Genomic DNA, 18,980 nt, shown 5'->3' on the forward strand with positions numbered 1-18,980 from the left:
TTTCTAGACATTTTAACAGATTCACCATTTTGTACAACGCCAGAAACCTAGGTATTTTATCCTTTCGTTCCTTGCTGGTTCGTACTTCGGCTTGCGTGTCACGTGCGCCATAACCTTTATCCTTCCCAATTGAGATCAAAACAACACAGCCATGTGTTTGTTCCCTGGCCCTTCCTTTCAGAACAACAAGCTACCCAATTATGGGCTTCAAAAAGTACAACTTCCAGGAGTTGACAGCCAGTATCCAGGCGAATTTAGACGCATCCAACATCCCAAATGCCATCCGCGATACATGCCGTATGATTGAGACCCCGATTGAGACCATCCCCAATGCGAAGCAGGCTCCCCGCGGACAGGACCCCCTCGATCTCTACCTCCAGTCTTTGTATAACACTGATCTCCAAACAATTACCATCCCCCTCCATAATGGATTGGTTAGTGTGGATGTGTCTGGAGTGCACCTTACCCCTCTAGACTCCTTCTTGGCAGCGAAACGTGCTCACAGACAACCCAGGGGCGCGGCGGCGAAACAGAGGCTGACAGCAAAGACTTTAGACCTGTCCAGTTTAACATCCACTCCAATGAAGAGACCCCTGGCCTATGTAGGGGAGGACACTATGGACGATTCACACGGAAACGAGTATCCTTCGGCAAAAAAATTAAAGAGAGGCAGCCAGAATGCTAACTTGTACCTCTTGAATGACTCGCCGTTTGCCCTACACACACCTTCCCAGCCAGGCAGGGCTGCTGCCTCCACGCCTTTCGCCACAACACCATTTTTTATGAAGAAGATGCACATATCGGGAGGCGAGTTGCACACTCCGAATGCCAATAACGGGTTGCCCGGTATGATCAAGCCGAAGAATATATTGAAGATGCTTGACTCGTCACTCATCCACTCTTCGGACTTTATCGATGATTCCATGTTGATCAACGAGTACACCCAGCAGTATGCCGGCCACACCCAGGGAAGTATCCTCGTGAACACACCGCTGACACACCGGAAACGCACCGACTTGACTAAAATGTTGGAGATATCCGCAGATGAGTTGGAACGTGCCAAGAAGGATGATATGTAGGGGGTAATAAAGACCCTGTTTTCTTTTATGCAGTTGCATATACATTATTTGCCAGTTTTATTGCAATAACCATACATTCTCCTGTGGTAATTTTAATTGCAATTTTCTGTAGAAATTGTGCACAATGGGGGGTTTTACATGTCATCGTGCCTTTGGTATCACGCATCAAACGGTTATTCCATGTTTGGGCTAGGGGATCCCCCGTTTCCTTCGGATGGTTTGGTCTACACGTTAAAATTGAGACTTATAACGTCTAGAAAAACGAAAACTTGTTTCTGAATCTAAACTTGACAATTGTAAAAACGGATGAATCGCAAATACAGCATTCATGTCTAGTTCTTGCATCAGAGGAACGTTCCTGTGGTGTGGGGTAGAGTCGTGTGCAGCTCATACATTTCCGGCGAGTAACCGCCCGATGGCTGGCGGATCGAATGAGAAAAATATAGGGGAGCTTTTGGTATTAAGACAGGGCGTCTTGGAACCTTAGCGCTTTACTTCATTCACTACACAACCCAAAATGTCTCAAGCTTCCGGTGCCGCTTCCCAATCCCTTGCGTCCAAGTTGTTCTCCAAGGCGACCTTAAAGTACATGTGTACTACCCACTTCTGGGGCCCAGTCTCTAACTTTGGTATCCCAGTTGCTGCCATTTTGGACTTGAAGAAGGACCCAGAATTGATTTCCGGCCCGATGACTGGTTCTTTGGTTATTTATTCCTTGGTTTTTATGAAGTACTCCCTTTCCATCACTCCATGGAACCCGTTGTTGTTCGGCTGCCATGTTGTCAACGAAACCGCCCAGTTGGCCCAGGGCACCAGATGGCTCAACCACCACTACTTTGGTGGTAAGGAGGCTTCCCAGAAGGAGGCTATTGAGGCTATTGTCAAGACTGAATAGGGTACTGGCGGAGCTGCTCGTTTGGTCTGATGTGTGAATTAGCGGGGAAATAGCCCTATTTGTAGCGAGATCCCTCATGACTATGGTGTCGTTGCCATTATATTTAACTATGTCTTCATTATGAACAAAAATAATACGTAAGTTTTAGATGAGGGTTGGAGCAGAGAAGGTGAAAAGAGCGGAGCAAGTGGAGTAGGATGAAAAAACGGTAGTGTTAACCCTAAGGATCTATCAAATTGTAATTTTAAATCGTTTTACGGTAATACAATAGATCCACGGCTGGTAATGTAATTCCAAACACATGCCCTTTCATTTCACCTATATTTGTATGCGCTTCTCTGACCCTCTGTTAATCCTATATCAGGGTCAAATCCCACATTGAACGTATACATGTGCACCGCGGGTCTCCCTATACACAACTCTGATTTACAAACAGCAAACATTCTGTTAATGCTCATGGCTCTTACGTGTAAAAAAGGGATATATATATATTATTTTTGAACAAACTTCAAAGTAAACTCAGGATTAGAAAAGGAATAAAAAAAAGGAATAAAAAAAAGGGAGAAATAAAGGGGAGGAGCATAACAGGAGAGGCACTAAACACTTCAATGCGGAAAGATCTTAGACAAGGCGTAACAATGCTAGCAAAGATCCAAGCACAGCTTGCTCTAGTATTCTTCTTCTTCTTCTGGGAAAGAGTCAGCACCAACCTCGATGTAGTCTCTCTCCAAAGCGGCTAAGTCCTCTCTGGCTTCGGTGAACTCACCTTCTTCCATGCCTTCACCGACGTACCAGTGGACAAACGCTCTCTTGGAGTACATAAGATCGAACTTTCTGTCAATTCTTCTCCAGGCATCGGCGATGGCAGTGGTGTTAGACAACACACAAACGGCTCTGCTGACCTGGGCCAACTCAGAGTTTGGCGTTGGGGTTGGCTTCTGGTAGCAGATACCGATCTTGAAACCGGTTGGGCACCAGTCGACCAACTGAACGGTCTTCTTTGCCTTGATCTGGGCAACGGCATTCTGCACATCGCGGTTGACAACGTCACCACGGTACAACAAACAGGTGGCCATGTACTTACCGACTCTTGGGTCGCACTTGACCATCTGGTTGGAGGGTTCGAAACAAGCGGCGGTGATTTCGGCAACAGAGTTGGATTCGTGGTTAGCTCTGGACTTGGACATAACTGGAGCATAAGACACCAACGGGAAGTGGATTCTTGGGTATGGAACCAAGTTGGTCTGGAATTCGTTCAAATCCACGTTCAAGGAACCGTCGAATCTCAACGACGCAGTGACGGAGGAGACAACCTGGGCAATGATGCTGTTCAAAGAATCAAAGTTTGGTCTGGCAATGTCCAAAGATCTGCGGCACATGTCATAGATGGCTTCGTTGTCAACCATGAAGGTACAGTCAGCGTGCTCCAAGGTGGTGTGGGTGGTCAAGACGGTGTTGTATGGCTCGACGACAGAGGTGGAGAGCTGTGGGGCCGGGTAGACGGCGAATTCCAACTTGGACTTCTTACCGTAGTCTAAGGACAATTGCTCCAACAACAAGGAGCCGAGACCGGAACCGGTACCACCGCCCAAGGAGTGGGTGAACAAGAAGCCCTGCAAGCCGTCACATTGGTCGGCCATTCTTCTGATTCTGTCCAAAATGTCGTCCAACAACTCTCTACCGACGGTGTAGTGACCTCTGGCGTAGTTGTTAGCAGCATCCTCCTTACCGGAGATCAATTGCTCTGGGTGGAACAAATCCTTGTAGGTACCGGTGCGGACTTCGTCGATGACACTTGGTTCCAAATCGACGTAAATGGCGCGTGGCACGTACTTACCAGAACCTAAAGTGTGTTAGCATGTGTAAAGAGAGGCGTTTACGCGCACTGGTTTACAATTGAATACATACCGGTTTCAGAGAAGAAGGTGGAAAAACCTTCCTCGCCGCCCTTTGGTCTGGTCAACTCAGGGGACAAGTAACCATCTGGCTGAATACCATGTTCCAAGGAGTACAACTCCCAACAGGCATTACCAATTTGACAACCGGCTAGAAAGGTGTTAGTCTCAAATCATCGACATGGTTGGTAGAGTGACGTGTCAGATCTCCGTACGTGGTTCGCACATGGGGCTCTGACATGCCAATACAGTTTGATATCAGGAGCTCAAAATGACATACCTTGACCGACTATAAGAAGTAAACGTTAGTACTGTATTCGTATAAGGGGGCACAGAATCCGTTTGCCGCCACCTCACAGGGGGGGATCGGATCTCAAATCAGAACCACATACCGTTAACACTGATAACTTCTCTCATTTTTATATTGGATTGGTTGGATTAGGGGTATATTTTAGTTCAAGTGAGACAAACTAACTTCAGTTCAAGGTGGGATCGTTCTTCAATTCGTGGTTGGTTCGTACTGGGACCACACGCCTGTTTTGCAATTCTCGGTGCTTTGTTGTTTTGAGAAAAAAAGTAACACATACAGTGGGACACACACGCCTGTTTCCATACAAAGCGAATGTTTACATGTCGTGCGGCGGTTTTTCCCCGATTCGGAAGCGGCGTGAAGTGATATACGCGATGCGTGTAAATATAAGCACTAGCTATAACTAACACAATTTTAATCAAGTTACAATTTGGCCCCGTAAAAGGGGTTCTGCTATTTCACAACCAAGATAAACACTTGACATCCTAAACGAACAGGGTTGGAGAAATACCTGTTACCGGTTTATCCTCAATCCAAGCTGTAAACTTACGGAGCTTGGCCCTCACTCGGCGAGATAGCTCAAGCCTAACCGATTGTTTTCCCACCAGGGTTCACGAGCAACATGCATATATACGATTTACTTCAATACACTATGTAACACGGTTCTATATTCAATTATAAAGCTTACTCTCATCGTGGGTCCAATGACAAAGGCCTCTCTCTATGGCTGAGCAATCTTGACCGACTCACCACCCTTGGCAGAGGATTCCATAGCAGCAACAACGATGGCAAAGTGGTGGAAAGCAACCTCTGGGGAAACCTTGACCAAGGACTTGTCTTTCTTGGAGACAGCCTCGGCAAAGTTTTCAAATTCAGCAGCCTGGCCGTTTGGGTCCTCGAACTCAAACACCTGGGTGTTGGCTTCGACTTCACCATTGGCTCCGATAGAAACCTTTACAACGGCGGTGTTGCGCTGAGTAAAGTCGTACAAGATGGAACCATTGTCACCCAACACCTTCAACGTGGACTTCTTTTCAGTGGCACCAAAGGCAGAGCCGTAGTTAAAGGTACCAATGGCACCGGAGGCCATCTTTACGGTGGAGAACAAAATATCGTCGGTACCGGACTCTTTTCTGATCTGGTTGGTGTGCGCGGAGATAGACTCCACCTCACCCAAAATCCCGGTCAAGAGAGCCAACTGGTGGACACCACCATCGGACAAGTAGCCACCAATGTGCTCCGGAACAGCCCTCCAGGAGGTGGCCAAATACTTACTACTGGCAGCAAAGGCGCCAGTGGAAGAGTACTCAAAGGCGTAGACCTTACCGATGCTTGGAAGGTGAGACTTGACAAAGTCAACGGCCTTGAAGTAGGAGTACTGCTCTAAGATTAAAATCGGCAAGTCTGTGGCCTTGGACAACTTGACGATTTCCTTGGCCTGCTCCAAGTTGGCAGCGATTGGCTTCTCGAAAGACAAAGGCTTGTTGTGCTTGATGGCCAACTTGACCACGTCCAAGTTGAACTGCACTGGCAACAAGGCGTCGATGACATCGATGGACTTTTGGGAGAAAATGTCGTCCAAGGAGTCGTAGACCTGGGAATCGGTCAAACCAGCCTTGGCGGCAAAAGTTTCAGCCTTACCCTTAGTACGGTTGTAGGCACCCACAACTTTGAACTGAGAGGACTGCTGGAAGTTTGGCAAGTGGTTGTCGGTGGCAAATAAACCGGTGCCGACGACACCTACGTTGAGGACCTTATCGGAGGACATTATGGAGATGGGTGGGCTAGGAGCAGACGGATGAAAAGGGTGCAGAAGAGGAGTATAAATAGACAGGATGATCCGTTGAGGACGGAAAAAATGAGGGGAAACTGCCGTCCGCATGTCTCATTTTCCCCGAAGCACCGCGCGAAGTGCTGCACGTCAACGCGGGTATTAGTAATCCCCATCAATGACGGACCGAGTTTTTCCTGTATAAATAAATGTCTAGAGGGGGTTACACGCATCATTTAGTGTGAATATGTCATAGTGAGGTGACTTTGGATCAACGAATAGTGGGCAAAATGTAGGGATGAAGCCATAGTGGGGTATTCGATTTTTCCGAGCAAGGATACTAATGTGGTACAAAGATAAAGCAAGACTGTAAATGGAACGGTATACACAGTTCACTACTCAGCTGTCACATCTACTGCTTCCAACTTCCAAATAGTGGTGAATGGTCCACCGTGATTATTTAATCCTCCCCATTTACGAAGAATCAGGGTGTAAGCGTATCTGTTGGTTGTCCCCACAGGAACACGCATAGGGCTGCATATTTTTCCGTGGTAACCCAAGCCGGAACGCAGCGCACCGAGAAATTTTTGTTTATAGTCCTTATCAATAGATCTGGGTTAAAAAGAAGGAGGTTTACTTCTTATAGTCCTGAGACCTAAACGCAGTGAGTAAGGTGAAGGGATATGGATAAATATGGCCCTCTTCCAGTAGCTGCATCCTACCTCGGGGGAAATACATACCGGTGCGACAAGGCCGGTGGAATAATTAGGCGGCAATCACACAAGTGACCAACAGAGAGCACTGACGCTATCCCTCCGAACTCTATTGGTCTTGAATTCTCTGGAAAAAGCCTGACAATCCCGAACCGTCACATCAAACCTAAACCGACAATGAAAGACCAAGGTCTCCAGCGATCACCATATGCACCGAGGTACTACACAAGCCTTCCATGCAGGGTACTGAATTTTTCACCCAGCCGTGATGAGCATCTATCCAGCCAGGTAGAATTACGGTATTTGAATATCAACATAGCGGCTTTCAACCACCTCCCGATAACCCTTGAATGATGAGAGTCGAATCACCAAACAAAAAGGATTTTGTGGAGCCGTCCCTCGAAGCCTTGACCATCGGCGATACTCCAAAGAAGACCAAGAGAAGTAAGAAGAAGGCACAGAACCCGGCCAGCTTGACCCCTGAATTCATCGCCGAGCAGCGGAGGTTGAAGAAGGAGGCGCAGGAGGCCAAGAGACAGGAGTTGATTGCACAGGGGATCGATCCGGACCAAGTTAATATTCCGGCGGAGCTTCGTTTCATCAAGAGGCCAATGCTCTCTGTCCCAGGGTGTGTGAAAGAACAGAGAGCCGTTCTGGAGGGTGTCCCGGAGAAACTCCCTATAACCATCATGACATACAACCTCTTGGCGCAAGCGCTCATCAGACGGAAGTTGTTCCCGACTTCTGGCGACGCCTTGAAGTGGTCTCGCCGATCCCGGGTGTTGCTCGCGGAGTTCAAACAATACAAATCCGACATTTTGCTCCTCCAGGAGGTTGACTTTGTGCAATACAAGTCTTTTTGGAAGGATGAATTTGAAAAAATGGGCTACGCCCTGGCGTACCACCGCGCTGGGGCCAAGAACCACGGGGTGGCGATTGTGTGGCAAAAGCACTTGTTCGAGATGAAAAATCAGTGCTTTATCGACTACGACCGCACCGACACGGGCGATGTTTTGCCTCGCACCATAACACGAAATGTGGGGCTCATCGCTGCCTTGGAGTTTACTCCACAGTTGAAAAAGAAGTATCCGAACACCACCCGGTCGGGGATTCTCATCGGAACCACCCACCTTTTCTGGCACCCGTTCGGCACGTATGAAAGAGCCAGACAGACATATATTATTCTCGCCAAGTTCAAGGAGTTTGCCCATACCATGAGCGTGGTGCATAACAAGGGAGCGCCTGGGAAGTGGTTCCAGTTCTTTGGCGGCGACTTCAACTCCCAGCCGTTCGATGCGCCGTATTTGTCAATCACCAGAAAGCCAGTCGTCTATGATGAAAGGTGCAGGCGCGTCGTAGAGTGCTCGACATCTTACATATATTCCAAAAATAGGGGAGCGGTAGAGAATGAGAATAGCAATGGTGATGAGGACGAAGAGAACGAGGAAGAGCCTGGCGGAAACGTTGAAAAGTTTGGAGACCAGCCAAAGGACCCGGTTCCGGAGTCGTTCACTCCTACACCCGAACAATCGTTGCTTGTCCAGCAGATCACCGACTTGCACAACGCCTTGGACATGAGGGTCATCTCGTTGTATTCCATTGGGTACAAGAGCACGCACCCGGAAAATTCTGGGACCGACAATGACCGGAATGAGCCTGCGTTCTCCAACTGGGCCCACGCGTGGAGAGGCTTGCTAGATTACATTTTTGTCGTGACTGCGTGGGACGTCACCAGCGACTGTCGCCAGGTTGATTCGGTGGAGGACGTTTCTCGGACCACGGGCGTGGAGTTGCGAAAGTTGTTGAGGATGCCCGAGCCGGCAGAGATGGGTGAAGAGCCGAGTGGCCAGCCTAGGGCCGGGATGTACGGGAGTGACCATTTGTGTATGATTGCCGAGGTAGACTTGGACATGGGGGGCTAGTCGTCGGGGTCTTAACTGGGTGGAAATAACTCCCATCGTTTTGTAATCTATTGAATATACTGCATCTGTGATGGTTATGACTAGATTTCTATATAAATACCAAAGACGGGTTGATTCGGGTAGACATAAGTACCATGCTTGTATACAAACAGGTTTTTACCTGGGTAAAAAAAAAAAAAAAAAAAAAACTATTTCTGGGAAATACGATTGGGATAGACAGTGGGAAGGCTCCAATCGCACACCACTAGGTACATAAAATTCTCAAATGGTTGTTACGTCTCAGACTGACTCCTATAAATCTCGATTATTCTACCATAAAAGGCAGTCTAGTAGAGTGCTCGGGGGCACCACCGTACACCCTCAGTAATTATCTCGACTAATTCCCGTTGGTGAGCTCCAAGCAAACGTCAATGCAATCGCCGATGTTTCCTTGCCTGACCACCACCAACTCCTTGACAATATCCTTGTCTAAGTCGGGGAACATTGACCGCAACATCCTGTAGGTACTGGTGAAGGCATCCTTCCGGTGCGCCATGCTTGCCTCCATGGCCTGTCTTTCTTGCACGTCCTCCTCATCGTTGTCGTCCAAGTCTCCGATTGGTTTTGCCCGTGGGGAGCTACCGGAAGAGGCTGGAGGGGAGAGGAAGCTGGAGATGGAGTTGCCCAATATCTGCGCCGAAGAGAACAAAACTCCGCTGGGAGACACGCGTTCTTCAGCTCGGGCACCTATGCCTGCAATCAATCTCTGTGGCATTGGTGCCTCGGCTTCGAGCTTGCGGCGGCGTTCTTCCTGCTCCTTGGCTGCCAACTCGTCTTCCTCTCTCTGCAAATACTCAGCAAAATGCAAGTCAAATTCTTCCTCCGAGACCGTGAGGCCGTCTTTGTCCAATGTTTCAATGAAGTTAACCGCCCCCTGGAGCGACGAGAGATAGTAGGCATTTTCGCCCGACAAGTGCTTGCCGTCTCTGAATCGCTCGATGTAGTTAATGTTGGAGACAAAATGTGGGATCTTGGACTTCAAGATGATGTAGATCAACACCGGGATGAAAGAGTCCGCGCTGCCTTCGGTGGAGGTCTGCTTCAAGTAGCCAAAGATGATCTTGCAGCAGTTAAGCAACACGATGATCTTGTCACGGGGGGCGCGGTAGTTATTGATCTTGCTAAGCTCGCCAATGGCCATATCGATGAAGGTGTCGCTTTCCTCAAAGTGGATGTCCAAGTGCGCTAGCTCTACCCAGCTGAACTGTTTTAACTTTTCCTTCACTACTTCATCTTTGGTCAAGTCCTCCCTGTGCGACTGATCTAGTCTTTTCAGGTCGATCTTCGGCGAGAAGCACTGCGAGTAGAGTTTGTTCATAATCAACTTCTCCAACCCTTCGTGGCAGTTTTCCAACTCCACTGAGGCCATCGTGCTGAAAGGCTCGAACTCATCGAACTTTGCAGACATGAATTTCTTAAAGTCAGAAATCAACTTTACCTGCTCGGAAACAGTCCATTGTTTTTTGGAAAAGGAGATCAAGAACGACCGGATGTATTTGGCAATCGGCTCGGCTCGTTTAGTTCTAAGGATTTCGAGAAACTTGGTGAAGTCAAAGCTCTTAGGTTTCGACAGTGGCTGGAGAGAGGTTGACGACTGAGAGCGTTTGGTTTTGCGGGTTTCAGGGGAGGCTTTAATCGGTGACCCGGGCTTTTCGTTGTACTCTGGAATGTCGGTATCTGAGTCAATGGACCTTTCGATAGCAGCGGAACTTTGGGTTGCCTCAACCGCTAATTCAGACTTTCCAATTGGTTCCAACACCACTTCGGTGTCTGTCCGGACAGGAACGGACGGTTCGATAATATGCGGTGGCTGAGTATCATTGGCTGCAGAGTTTCTTGGTTCACCTTCTGAAAGGTCAATTAGCAGAGTATATTCCGTTGCCGGGCCATTCTTCGGGCCAGTCGTCTCGGTAAGTGATTGACCTCTCACAACCTTCTGTGAATCGTCCGTGGCAATCAGTTGATCCTCTAGCTGGACACTAGCAGTGTTTTTCCTTATTTCTGTGACGCCGGAGTCCTCAATGGCGGAAGGTTCGGCATTGATTGCTACTCCAGGAGCTGTTTCATCGCCAGGCTCGATATCAGTTTCAGGGGTTGGCTCTTCCTGCTCGAGTTCTTTCGCAGACGCATCGAGGAGATTGATATTTGGGCTCATGTTTTCTTGAAACTCACTGTCATTAGCAGAAATATTCGCCAGATAACCCTTCGGAAGTTTGGCATCCTCGGCCTCAGTGGGACTTTGGTGTGTGGTTGGAGTTTTGTGCGCCGAATTATCTGGCTCTAGGCCGTTCAAGATATCCCTCAAACTCTGCTGGGTGGAGGCAGTGTTGTTCCTGGAGGAGGTAGTACCCACAGATAGCTCTGTGGTGGGCATTGAAGGGCCCGTGAATCCAGAAACACTAGGGGCGGTCAAAGTGGGTTTCCCGAGGAGGTTTCCGGGGATAAGCCCCTTTGAGGCCCCTGGCTTTCCACCTGTCGTTTCCTGCAATTTCTTTGCGAACGACATTTGTGGAATCTAAAGCAATGAGGACTGACAATGTGTTTTTGCCGTTGGAATGAGTAGTCCACAGTTTTTGCCAAGTCCGCTGCGCTTTCTTTATCACCGGTACTCTGGGCAGCGTCCTGGTGTGTGCACGCCGCCCAAGCGGGATTTTCCGGGGTTTTTGCCGAAAAATGTTAGCTAGACCAGAATTTTGACCACTCTTAACAAATAAGCTGTGCGCATAAATTGATAGTTCAAAATACAAACGTTGCTGCTAATTATTCAGAACTGTACATGTCAGACATATTCTTTGCTAAAGCGGAATACTTTAACTAGGTAGACGCATAACTTTCTCCGAACTGCGCATCGTAAAGCTCATACCTTAAATATGTTAGTTTATACCTACCCTGAGATATTTCTTCAGTCTTGTAATTCCTATGTCAAAATGAAAGGACCCCGATTCCTACTCACAACTCGTCAATTATCTGCGCAGCAGTTTCGACGGCCCTTTGGACTGCCTCCGTGCCGACTAATTCATCAAGAATGTCGTTAACATTCTGCATCATTTCTTCGACTGTTTCAACAATGGTAGTAATGGCTGTCACCACTTCCGAGGAATCAGGCTGTACCGCCTCCACTGTCTGGGCCAAGCTACTGGTCACGGCATCCACGACTGACTGCAAAGTGTTCTCCGCTAGCACTTCAGTGGTACTCGCTAGTACTTCAGTGGTACTCGCTATGACTTGTGATAATGGGGTTAGCGTGACGGTGTCGCCTCGAGACCCAAAAACCTTGCCGAAGATCCGTGTCACACCGAGCAACTTTAACACCACCCAGACCAAGAGCATGACGGGTCTTCTTAAAATACGCCGCCAGATCACCCATACGCAGCAGAAGGTGAAGAACGCGAGGGCCATCATAATATTCCTCCGGTCCTTTTTATTCTGCGAATTGATGAATTTCACCAACTTACCAGTGTTTTGTAATACCACGTTGAAATTTGAGTATTTATCGGCCAACTGATGCATGTCCTTCGTTGAGGTCGTCAACTCCTCAATGTTCAACTCTGATTGCAAGATTGACGATTCGATAAGCTGTCTGGAATGTTTCAAAGAATGGGTTATGCTGGCGTTTTTGGCGAGAATTTGTGCATTGATGGACTTTTCCTGGTTAGCGGTCTCGGTCTGACGGTTGGCAAACAACTCGTCCCGGAGCTCCTGCTCAGACTTTTCCTCGGACTCTGTAAAGTAACTATTGGTGAACTTCTTTAACCTGATCTGGTGGGCAATTTCCCGCTCCGTTTCCAGCGATTGGAGCTGGAACGAGCGCACCTGGGTCTTGAGGTAGTTCGTGATGTCTTTCACCTTTTCAATCTGCGCGGCGTATTCTAAACGAGCAATCGGGTCAAGGTGAATTTCAGTGTCGTTTTGGAGGTTAAAGTCCATTAGAACCAGCAATTTCTGTATCTTTCGGAGCTTCTGGAGGCAGTCATGGTGGGCGCTTTCGACATCAGATCGGAATCCATCGATGCTGCCGCTGGCCGTGGGCTGCGTGCGGAGGGTCTTCAGAATCTCAAACTGAAGATTGGAGATTTCCAGAAAGTAGTCAGTGCCAGGATTGATGGTCATTGTAGGATATCTGGGCGGGGCGTTGCAAGATGGCGTTGGCATAACTTTCAGTTGGCTTCGTAGTCTTTTGCTACTTTTGTAGTGGGGCTGTACACGTGACCTACATGTCAGCTATGAAGTGTACCATCCCGGTGTAACATAAGCAAGACTTTGTCCTCGCGGAATGAAAAATAGCATGGTAATGTTTAAGACAGCTGACTTTCAGTTGTTAAAGTCTGGGATGATACTGTCTGATTATGCCTGTACCAAACTGGACAGCTGTGGCTGGAAGCTCTGGAACACATGTTTTGGCGAAGCTGGAAAATGAAACTTTGTATTGTTTAACTCCATTCCTATGCTTTTCATCCCGTATTATAAATTGGCAGTTACTGTATTACATCATCCATTCATATACGTAGTGCATTTATGTTTCAAACTCTACGCATTAGACGTGCAATAATATCCTAATTGGATTTACTTTAAGGATGATTACACCTTGTATTAGGTCTTTTTATGGAACTCAAACCACCCTTTCTAACACTAACAATGCTACCGATGTAAATCCCTTCTAGTTGAGTCCCTTGATAGTCACTCCTTCTGCCTCGATCTTGATCTTCTTGACATCTTGGGTCCAGTCAACCCGCTGCAAAATGTCCATAGCAGCACTCAAACTATCAGATAGTCCGGCCTCCTTTCCAAATTCCTTGTTCAGCATCTCATCATAAACTTCAAACAATGCTTCTGCTGCTAATTGACGCACCCTCAGTACTGGGTGATTACTTATCAACCATAAGATTCGCTTCAACGGGTCTGCAAACGCTAGTGTCTCCTGACTCCGCACCTGGCGCAAGAGAATGTGGTTGAAGATCCCGATAACCCTCTGGATTCGCTCCACGTTGGTAGTGTTCAAGTGTAGATTATACGCGCGTATGTACAACGCCTTGGTATTGAATCCGTCGGGGAGCGGCGTAAAAGAATCCAAGAGGTGGACAAAAAGGTTAAGCGTACAGAGCTGACACTTCAAGTTTCGGTCAGTGGTCATTCCCACTTTCCCCTTCGACGGCTTAGCTGGTGCAGGCTTCAAGAGGGAGAGGAGAACAGTAAGCACGTGAACCTTTGCGTCGTCACCCAAGGCGGTGAAAAACTTCAAAAAAGCCACAAACGACTTGGATATCGTATAATTGGAGGCCGAAAGCGCACCAGCACTGAAAACATACCCCCTCCAGAAATTGTGCGACAATTCATCTAGCCATTGAAGCGTTTCCGTGTCGGGGTAAGACTTATCCAAGTAAAACTTCCGGTAAACGTCCAAAATCACATCGTAGTAGTTGTCACTGGCGCCTGCAACACTCATATCCGAGCCAAAAACCGACGTCAGGTCCATTCCGTTAATCCGGATAATCAAACCCAACGCCTTGTACTTGATCTTATCAATGATCTCGCAACTCAACCGCAATAGCCTTTTTTCGATTTCAAACTCGAGATTCCCCACAAAAAAGGTGCGCCAGTTGCTGTTCAACATGGTGATCGTGGCGAGTCTAATTTTGTTTCCCACATCACCCTGCTGGGTAATGGTGTAATCGTCCAACTGCTGCACCAACTCAAATAAAAGGTCATACGTAAGGAATTCCGCTGGGGCCCGCTGGACAATGATGGAGAACGAGTGCATCAAGGCAGCTCTGGATTCGGCCTGGATAGAAGGATCCTTTAGGAGCACCACGAGCTGTGCAATACGCTCATGACTGCTCATGACAAGCAGCAAATACCCTACGGCCTTCACGGTGGCAAGGTTGCCGTTTCGCATGTACTTCATGAACCTTTCCCAGTCCTGTTCTGTAAGGGAAATGTGCCTGCAGAACTCTTGGAAAGCCAACACAATTTTCACGTGGTCGATGCGAATCACCTGAAAAACGGCATCCCACAACTTCTCCAGGATGGTAAAAGCCGGGTTTTGTTTCATAACAGCTGTAAGAAGCTGGAGCAATTCCTCGCCCTTGTAGAAAGGATCTCTGTGAAAATCGTATGTGACATACTCCTCGATTGTGGCCGTAATACTTCGATGGAAGGAGTCAAAGGAAGAACTCGTGACTAGGAGGATGCAAGCTATAGCCCCCAATAGCCCATCCGCGGGTCTTCCTGCCTGTGTTTCGGTTACCCAGGATCCATACACCTGCAGAAACACAGCGGTTACTCGCTGCTCGTTCTCAGTCTCCAAAAACCTAGCGAGCAACTGCGCACTGTGGTACCTCAATTCGTACTCAAAACTGGTGATGCCTCGCGTCAACAAGAAATCGAGAAATAGGCTATTCTTCAAGTATGGAAGCTTCTCCACAAAACTGATAGCAGTGTCGAAAGAGCGGCTTAGGTTGCCCAATTTAATGTAGTCCAACTCTTCGATCAAGCGCACAGCCAAGGCGGCATCGGCGGCCCCAATCTCAGTCAGAGCTTTGGCACTTGCTTTCCCCTGGTGCTCAAAAACAGATCCACCAAATCTCCCGATCAATTCCTGGATTCCTGCGGCTCCCGCTCGCCTGATCATCAAGTCACTGTCGAAACAGGTCATCAACATTAACTGGCAGCCAATAGAACTGACACAGATTAACCCCATCGGGTTTTTGCGTCTGAGAGCGGAGTAATTTCGAAACATGGCCCAGGCAATGAAGCAGCACGCGTCGCGAAGCTGCGAGCCGATGGTAAACGTGATCCGCAGCTGCTTGAAGAAGCAAAACACCCGGAGCAAGCGCTCGAGAAGGGGGAAGTAGGTCACCGGGAGGACAGATGTTCGCAAGAGCTCGGCCATGACAAGGAAAACCGTGTGGTACGATTCGATGTTCACCAATTCAGTGTCCACAGACAAATAGCTGGACTCCTGGGGGCAGATATAGACGTCACGGTTAGCCTGGGTCACACCCAGGGTGATGTCTCTGAGAAACTCCCTGTGCACCTCCTTAACGTCCAACTTTTGCAAGACAAAGTTGATAATGTCAACCTGGTAGTCCAAGGGCAAGAGCCGGATGACTTTCGCAATATCTTTCCCTAAGCAGTAGCGCGCATCTGTGTTCATAACATAGTCCGCGGAATCCACCATGTTTGTCAACATTGTCAAAATCTCCTCAAGCTGCGCATCATAGTCCGTGTGGTCCGGATCAAGCAAGTACTGGTTCTGGAGAAAAATGTAGTTACAAGCGAGGTTCTTAAGGTTTTTGATCACGCGGATCATATCCACACGGGCATGGGGCTCGCTGGCATGTGCTAATATAGCCTTGACAATGCCAAGGTGCACGTAAATGTGCGGCTCAATGTCGTGAAATCGAATGAACTTTAAAATGTAGTTCATACATCTGAGAGAGTCATTGACACTCAAGGGATTCAATGTAGGGTTTACGATGACACTCAGACCCAGTTTACAAGTGATTTTAGCAAACCCATCGTAAAACCTCTTGAGAAATCCCAGCTCAATCATGTCACTGCGTGTGAGGAGTTTTGCCAAACAGTAGGACGCGACTTCGTTCTCCTTGCCATACTTGTTACTGGCATTGCCCAACATTCCGTTGAGCAATCCAAAGAGCTTCTCAGGAAGCGCTGAGTTGATCAGCGACAAGGGAAACGGCATGAGCACCATGATCGAGAGCCAAAGCAAAACGAAGTAGTTTTCTTTCCACTCCCCTGTCTGGTTAGGGCCGAGGTACGAAATAAGCTCCTCAACCATGTAGAGATCCGATTCGAGGCAAGAGGTTACCGCCTTAAGACCTCTGACCTTCACAAGACAGTACACAAGGTCGCAGAGAGACTGGATGCGTGCAGTAATCAACGGTGCGTGGAGGTCCGTGGGGGCGCACCGCCGTTGCGCCGCCTTGAGCTGAATGTAGTCGGCAGCAATGAGGGATACGTACTGGAGCAAGCTGGCATCGATAAGCTGCGGACATGTTTCGAACTGTGAGATTTGCACCAAGAGCTGGCTGGTGGTGATGGTGACCTGGGTGAGGCTGAGCGGGATGTCTGCATTGGCCTCCACCGCGACGCCTATGAGGAACTGCAACTTCTCGAGAATCTCGCACTGAATCTTGGGCGAATTCTTTATCGTAGTGTACTCCGGAGAGTCAACAGCATCCATGGTTGTGTGGGAGAATTGTCGTTGTGAAGAAATACAAGTTTGGGGTCTTTTAGCCGCGTCTGAATTTGAGATGTGCGATGGTGCGGCGGAGAAAATCCGAAGCATGTCACAATAACCGTAAGGCTGTCTACAGCTTGGCTGGTGGTCTATGTACCTTGGAAAAAAAAAGAGCTGTAGCAATATGAAACGTTGCGAGACATTAAAACTAGACTTGAGGCATGGTACGAGTATACGCCCGAGGATTGAAATGGGAATGACCATGAACTTCAGTAGATCGAAAGAATGTACACTAGCTAGGAGTGCAAACTCGGATCGAGGTTTGGAGATCTAGGCGTTTTATATATCCCAAGATAGGGAACGTGTTTAATTTAGAGTCGATTTCACCCTCGTAAGATAGAAAGCCTTACTGACCAAATATTCTTGTCCTGAAACTCTAGTTTTATCTAACAGAGCAGACACGTTCCATGAATTACAGCTCAATAATCCTTGTTTCAATAATCCTTGTTTCAATAATCTTTGTTTATTGGTACTTGATTAAACCTCACTTTCCTTATAATTGAAACATTCTAAAGCTTGAAACAGCGTATGTTTCGCTACAATACCTATTCTTATCTACCCCTATCTTACTCATCGTGCCTGCATTTTGTGCAGGACTTTTTGCAACATTTTTTTGTACCAACACCACTCCATTTGCTCCATTTCTCTTCTTCATACAATGTTCAGAACGCTTGCCAGGCCTATCTCTGTGAGATATTATTCCACAAACCCGTTCCGTGTGTTTGACTCCCAGACAAAAAACCTCCAGCGGACGCGCGCGGCGTTGAACCCGGAGTCGCGCCAGGTTGAGTACCTCCGCAACATCGTCGCAGAGCGCACCATCGAGCGGCTTGCATTCATCACGCGTGACTTTAATAACGTGTTGGACTATGGAGCTCATGCAGGCAACTTGGAGAACCAGCTCTGCTCCGTAGGCGAGGCTGTTGGGGATGAGGCTGCGCAGTTAAACCGCGACCGTATCACTGTGCGCGACCGCTTGAAGCACATCGTGATGGCCGACACATGCCGCGAGTTTTTGTTCCGAGACGCTTCGCCTGAATTTTCCTTTAATACTAAACTCTCCATCGACCGCGTGGTGGTGCCCAGCCATGAGAACGAGCTTCTAACTTCCACGTTTGCGCCTAACTCGTTCGACGCGGTGGTGCTGAACCTTCACTTGCACTGGATCAACGATCTCCCGGGCGTTCTAAAGTCCATTAACGACGTTTTGGTACCTGATGGTTTGTTTATGGGCACGATGTTGGGAGGCGACACGTTGTTTGAATTGCGCACGTCGCTTCAGTTGGCCGAGTTGGAGAGACGTGGGGGGATGTCGCCGCGGATGTCACCCATGGTCGATGTCAAGGATGTGGGTGGGCTCATGAACAAGGCTAAGTTTAACATGTTGACTGTGGATGTGGAGGATGTAGTTGTGGACTATCCAAGCATCGTGGCGTTGATGGAGGATTTGCAGCTCATGGGCGAAAACAACGCCACGTTTGCTCGCACTAACTACATGCAAAAGGACCTTCTCATTGCTGCAAACGAGATCTACAAGTCGTTACACGGAGACGAGCATGGAAATTTACCCGCCACGTTTCGCATCATTTTCATGATCGGCTGGAAGGAGAGTCTGGCGCAGCCCAAGCCGTTGGCCCGCGGCTCTGCCGAGATGAACTTGAAGGATGCCTTCTCCGCCGCCGAAATGTCCTAGGACCTGTAATAACCCTGTAAATAGATAGCGGAGAATGAAAAGTGCAATGTTTACAGATAGGTCTACAACCTTTAACTAGTTCGAGAAGCTGATTTTTGGTTTACCGACTGAACCCCAACCTCGAGATACCTCCAGTGGGGTCATACACTACGGCCAGTACGTGGCTCAAGTGACGTTTATCCATCGATTTGGACAATTTCCAGTTTGATCGTGGAGTTGGAATTCTTTAATTATGCTTGTCATGTTAGGAGAAAAAGGTGACCAGTGCTTGATCTTGCTAAATCCTTCAGAATGGATAGCAGTTGGTACAATATATTCACGATAGATTAAAGTTCGCTATTGCTAGTTTCCTAGTGGTCTCAAACTGGAACTGAGACCGGGGAAATGACTGTAATTTACAATG

The 18,980-nt window shown here is 48.1% G+C and overlaps 9 protein-coding genes across 9 annotated transcripts; 4 read left to right on the forward strand and 5 right to left on the reverse strand.

Moving 5' to 3' along the window:
- The first annotated feature begins 69 nt into the window (after positions 1-69).
- Positions 70-1,407, forward strand: BABINDRAFT_92412 (uncharacterized protein). The gene has a single exon (XM_019132934.1). It carries the CDS (start codon positions 201-203, stop codon positions 1,077-1,079), a length of 879 nt encoding a protein of 292 aa, XP_018983413.1. The 5' UTR covers positions 70-200; the 3' UTR covers positions 1,080-1,407.
- Positions 1,408-1,635: 228 nt separating this feature from the next.
- BABINDRAFT_163111 (pyruvate transporter) lies at positions 1,636-2,048 on the forward strand. Its single transcript, XM_019129722.1, has one exon. The coding sequence runs from the start codon at positions 1,669-1,671 to the stop codon at positions 1,972-1,974; it is 306 nt and encodes a 101-aa protein (XP_018983414.1). The 5' UTR covers positions 1,636-1,668; the 3' UTR covers positions 1,975-2,048.
- Positions 2,049-2,457: 409 nt separating this feature from the next.
- TUB1 (alpha-tubulin) lies at positions 2,458-4,323 on the reverse strand. Its single transcript, XM_019129723.1, has 4 exons — positions 4,262-4,323; positions 4,150-4,158; positions 3,883-4,020; positions 2,458-3,817 (listed from the first exon to the last, which is right to left on the reverse strand). Exons 1-4 carry the CDS (start codon positions 4,284-4,286, stop codon positions 2,643-2,645), a joined length of 1,347 nt encoding a protein of 448 aa, XP_018983415.1. The 5' UTR covers positions 4,287-4,323; the 3' UTR covers positions 2,458-2,642.
- Positions 4,324-4,788: 465 nt separating this feature from the next.
- Positions 4,789-6,048, reverse strand: BABINDRAFT_163114 (uncharacterized protein). Its single transcript, XM_019129724.1, has one exon. The coding sequence runs from the start codon at positions 5,945-5,947 to the stop codon at positions 4,901-4,903; it is 1,047 nt and encodes a 348-aa protein (XP_018983416.1). The 5' UTR covers positions 5,948-6,048; the 3' UTR covers positions 4,789-4,900.
- Positions 6,049-6,840: 792 nt separating this feature from the next.
- On the forward strand, positions 6,841-8,585 carry BABINDRAFT_172525 (RNA exonuclease; the record flags this gene model as incomplete). The annotated part of the gene is made up of 2 exons (XM_019130892.1): positions 6,841-6,951; positions 7,098-8,585. 2 exons carry the CDS (start codon positions 6,841-6,843, stop codon positions 8,583-8,585), a joined length of 1,599 nt encoding a protein of 532 aa, XP_018983417.1.
- A 376-nt stretch (positions 8,586-8,961) lies between these two features.
- BABINDRAFT_40303 (guanine nucleotide exchange factor) lies at positions 8,962-10,179 on the reverse strand (the record flags this gene model as incomplete). Its single annotated transcript, XM_019131966.1, has 1 exon — positions 8,962-10,179. A coding segment is annotated over one exon (1,218 nt), but the record flags the coding sequence as incomplete, so codon positions are not given.
- Positions 10,180-11,573: 1,394 nt separating this feature from the next.
- SEC20 (Sec20p) lies at positions 11,574-12,734 on the reverse strand (the record flags this gene model as incomplete). Its single annotated transcript, XM_019130599.1, has 1 exon — positions 11,574-12,734. The coding sequence occupies one exon, from the start codon at positions 12,732-12,734 to the stop codon at positions 11,574-11,576; it is 1,161 nt and encodes a 386-aa protein (XP_018983419.1).
- Positions 12,735-13,165: 431 nt separating this feature from the next.
- Positions 13,166-16,851, reverse strand: BABINDRAFT_163116 (uncharacterized protein). Its single transcript, XM_019129725.1, has one exon. The coding sequence runs from the start codon at positions 16,825-16,827 to the stop codon at positions 13,282-13,284; it is 3,546 nt and encodes a 1,181-aa protein (XP_018983420.1). The 5' UTR covers positions 16,828-16,851; the 3' UTR covers positions 13,166-13,281.
- A 691-nt stretch (positions 16,852-17,542) lies between these two features.
- Positions 17,543-18,577, forward strand: BABINDRAFT_40166 (uncharacterized protein; the record flags this gene model as incomplete). Its single annotated transcript, XM_019131957.1, has 1 exon — positions 17,543-18,577. The coding sequence occupies one exon, from the start codon at positions 17,543-17,545 to the stop codon at positions 18,575-18,577; it is 1,035 nt and encodes a 344-aa protein (XP_018983421.1).
- Positions 18,578-18,980: the final 403 nt, after the last annotated feature.

The sequence above is a fragment of the Babjeviella inositovora genome (genome assembly GCF_001661335.1).
Source record: "Babjeviella inositovora NRRL Y-12698 unplaced genomic scaffold BABINscaffold_12, whole genome shotgun sequence".
NCBI classification, from domain to species: domain Eukaryota; kingdom Fungi; phylum Ascomycota; class Pichiomycetes; order Serinales; genus Babjeviella; species Babjeviella inositovora.

Bases quoted from the DNA above. Each gene is read 5' to 3' on its own strand.
- BABINDRAFT_163116 (XM_019129725.1), bottom strand. From the start codon at position 16,827: ATGGATGCTGTTGACTCTCCGGAGTACACTACGATAAAGAATTCGCCC.
- BABINDRAFT_163114 (XM_019129724.1), bottom strand. From the start codon at position 5,947: ATGTCCTCCGATAAGGTCCTCAACGTAGGTGTCGTCGGCACCGGTTTA.
- BABINDRAFT_92412 (XM_019132934.1), top strand. From the start codon at position 201: ATGGGCTTCAAAAAGTACAACTTCCAGGAGTTGACAGCCAGTATCCAG.
- BABINDRAFT_163111 (XM_019129722.1), top strand. From the start codon at position 1,669: ATGTGTACTACCCACTTCTGGGGCCCAGTCTCTAACTTTGGTATCCCA.
- TUB1 (XM_019129723.1), bottom strand. From the start codon at position 4,286: ATGAGAGAAGTTATCAGTGTTAACG. The intron at 3,818-3,882 runs GTATGTATTCAA...AACACACTTTAG, and splicing joins CACCTTCTTCTCTGAAACCG to GTTCTGGTAAGTACGTGCCA.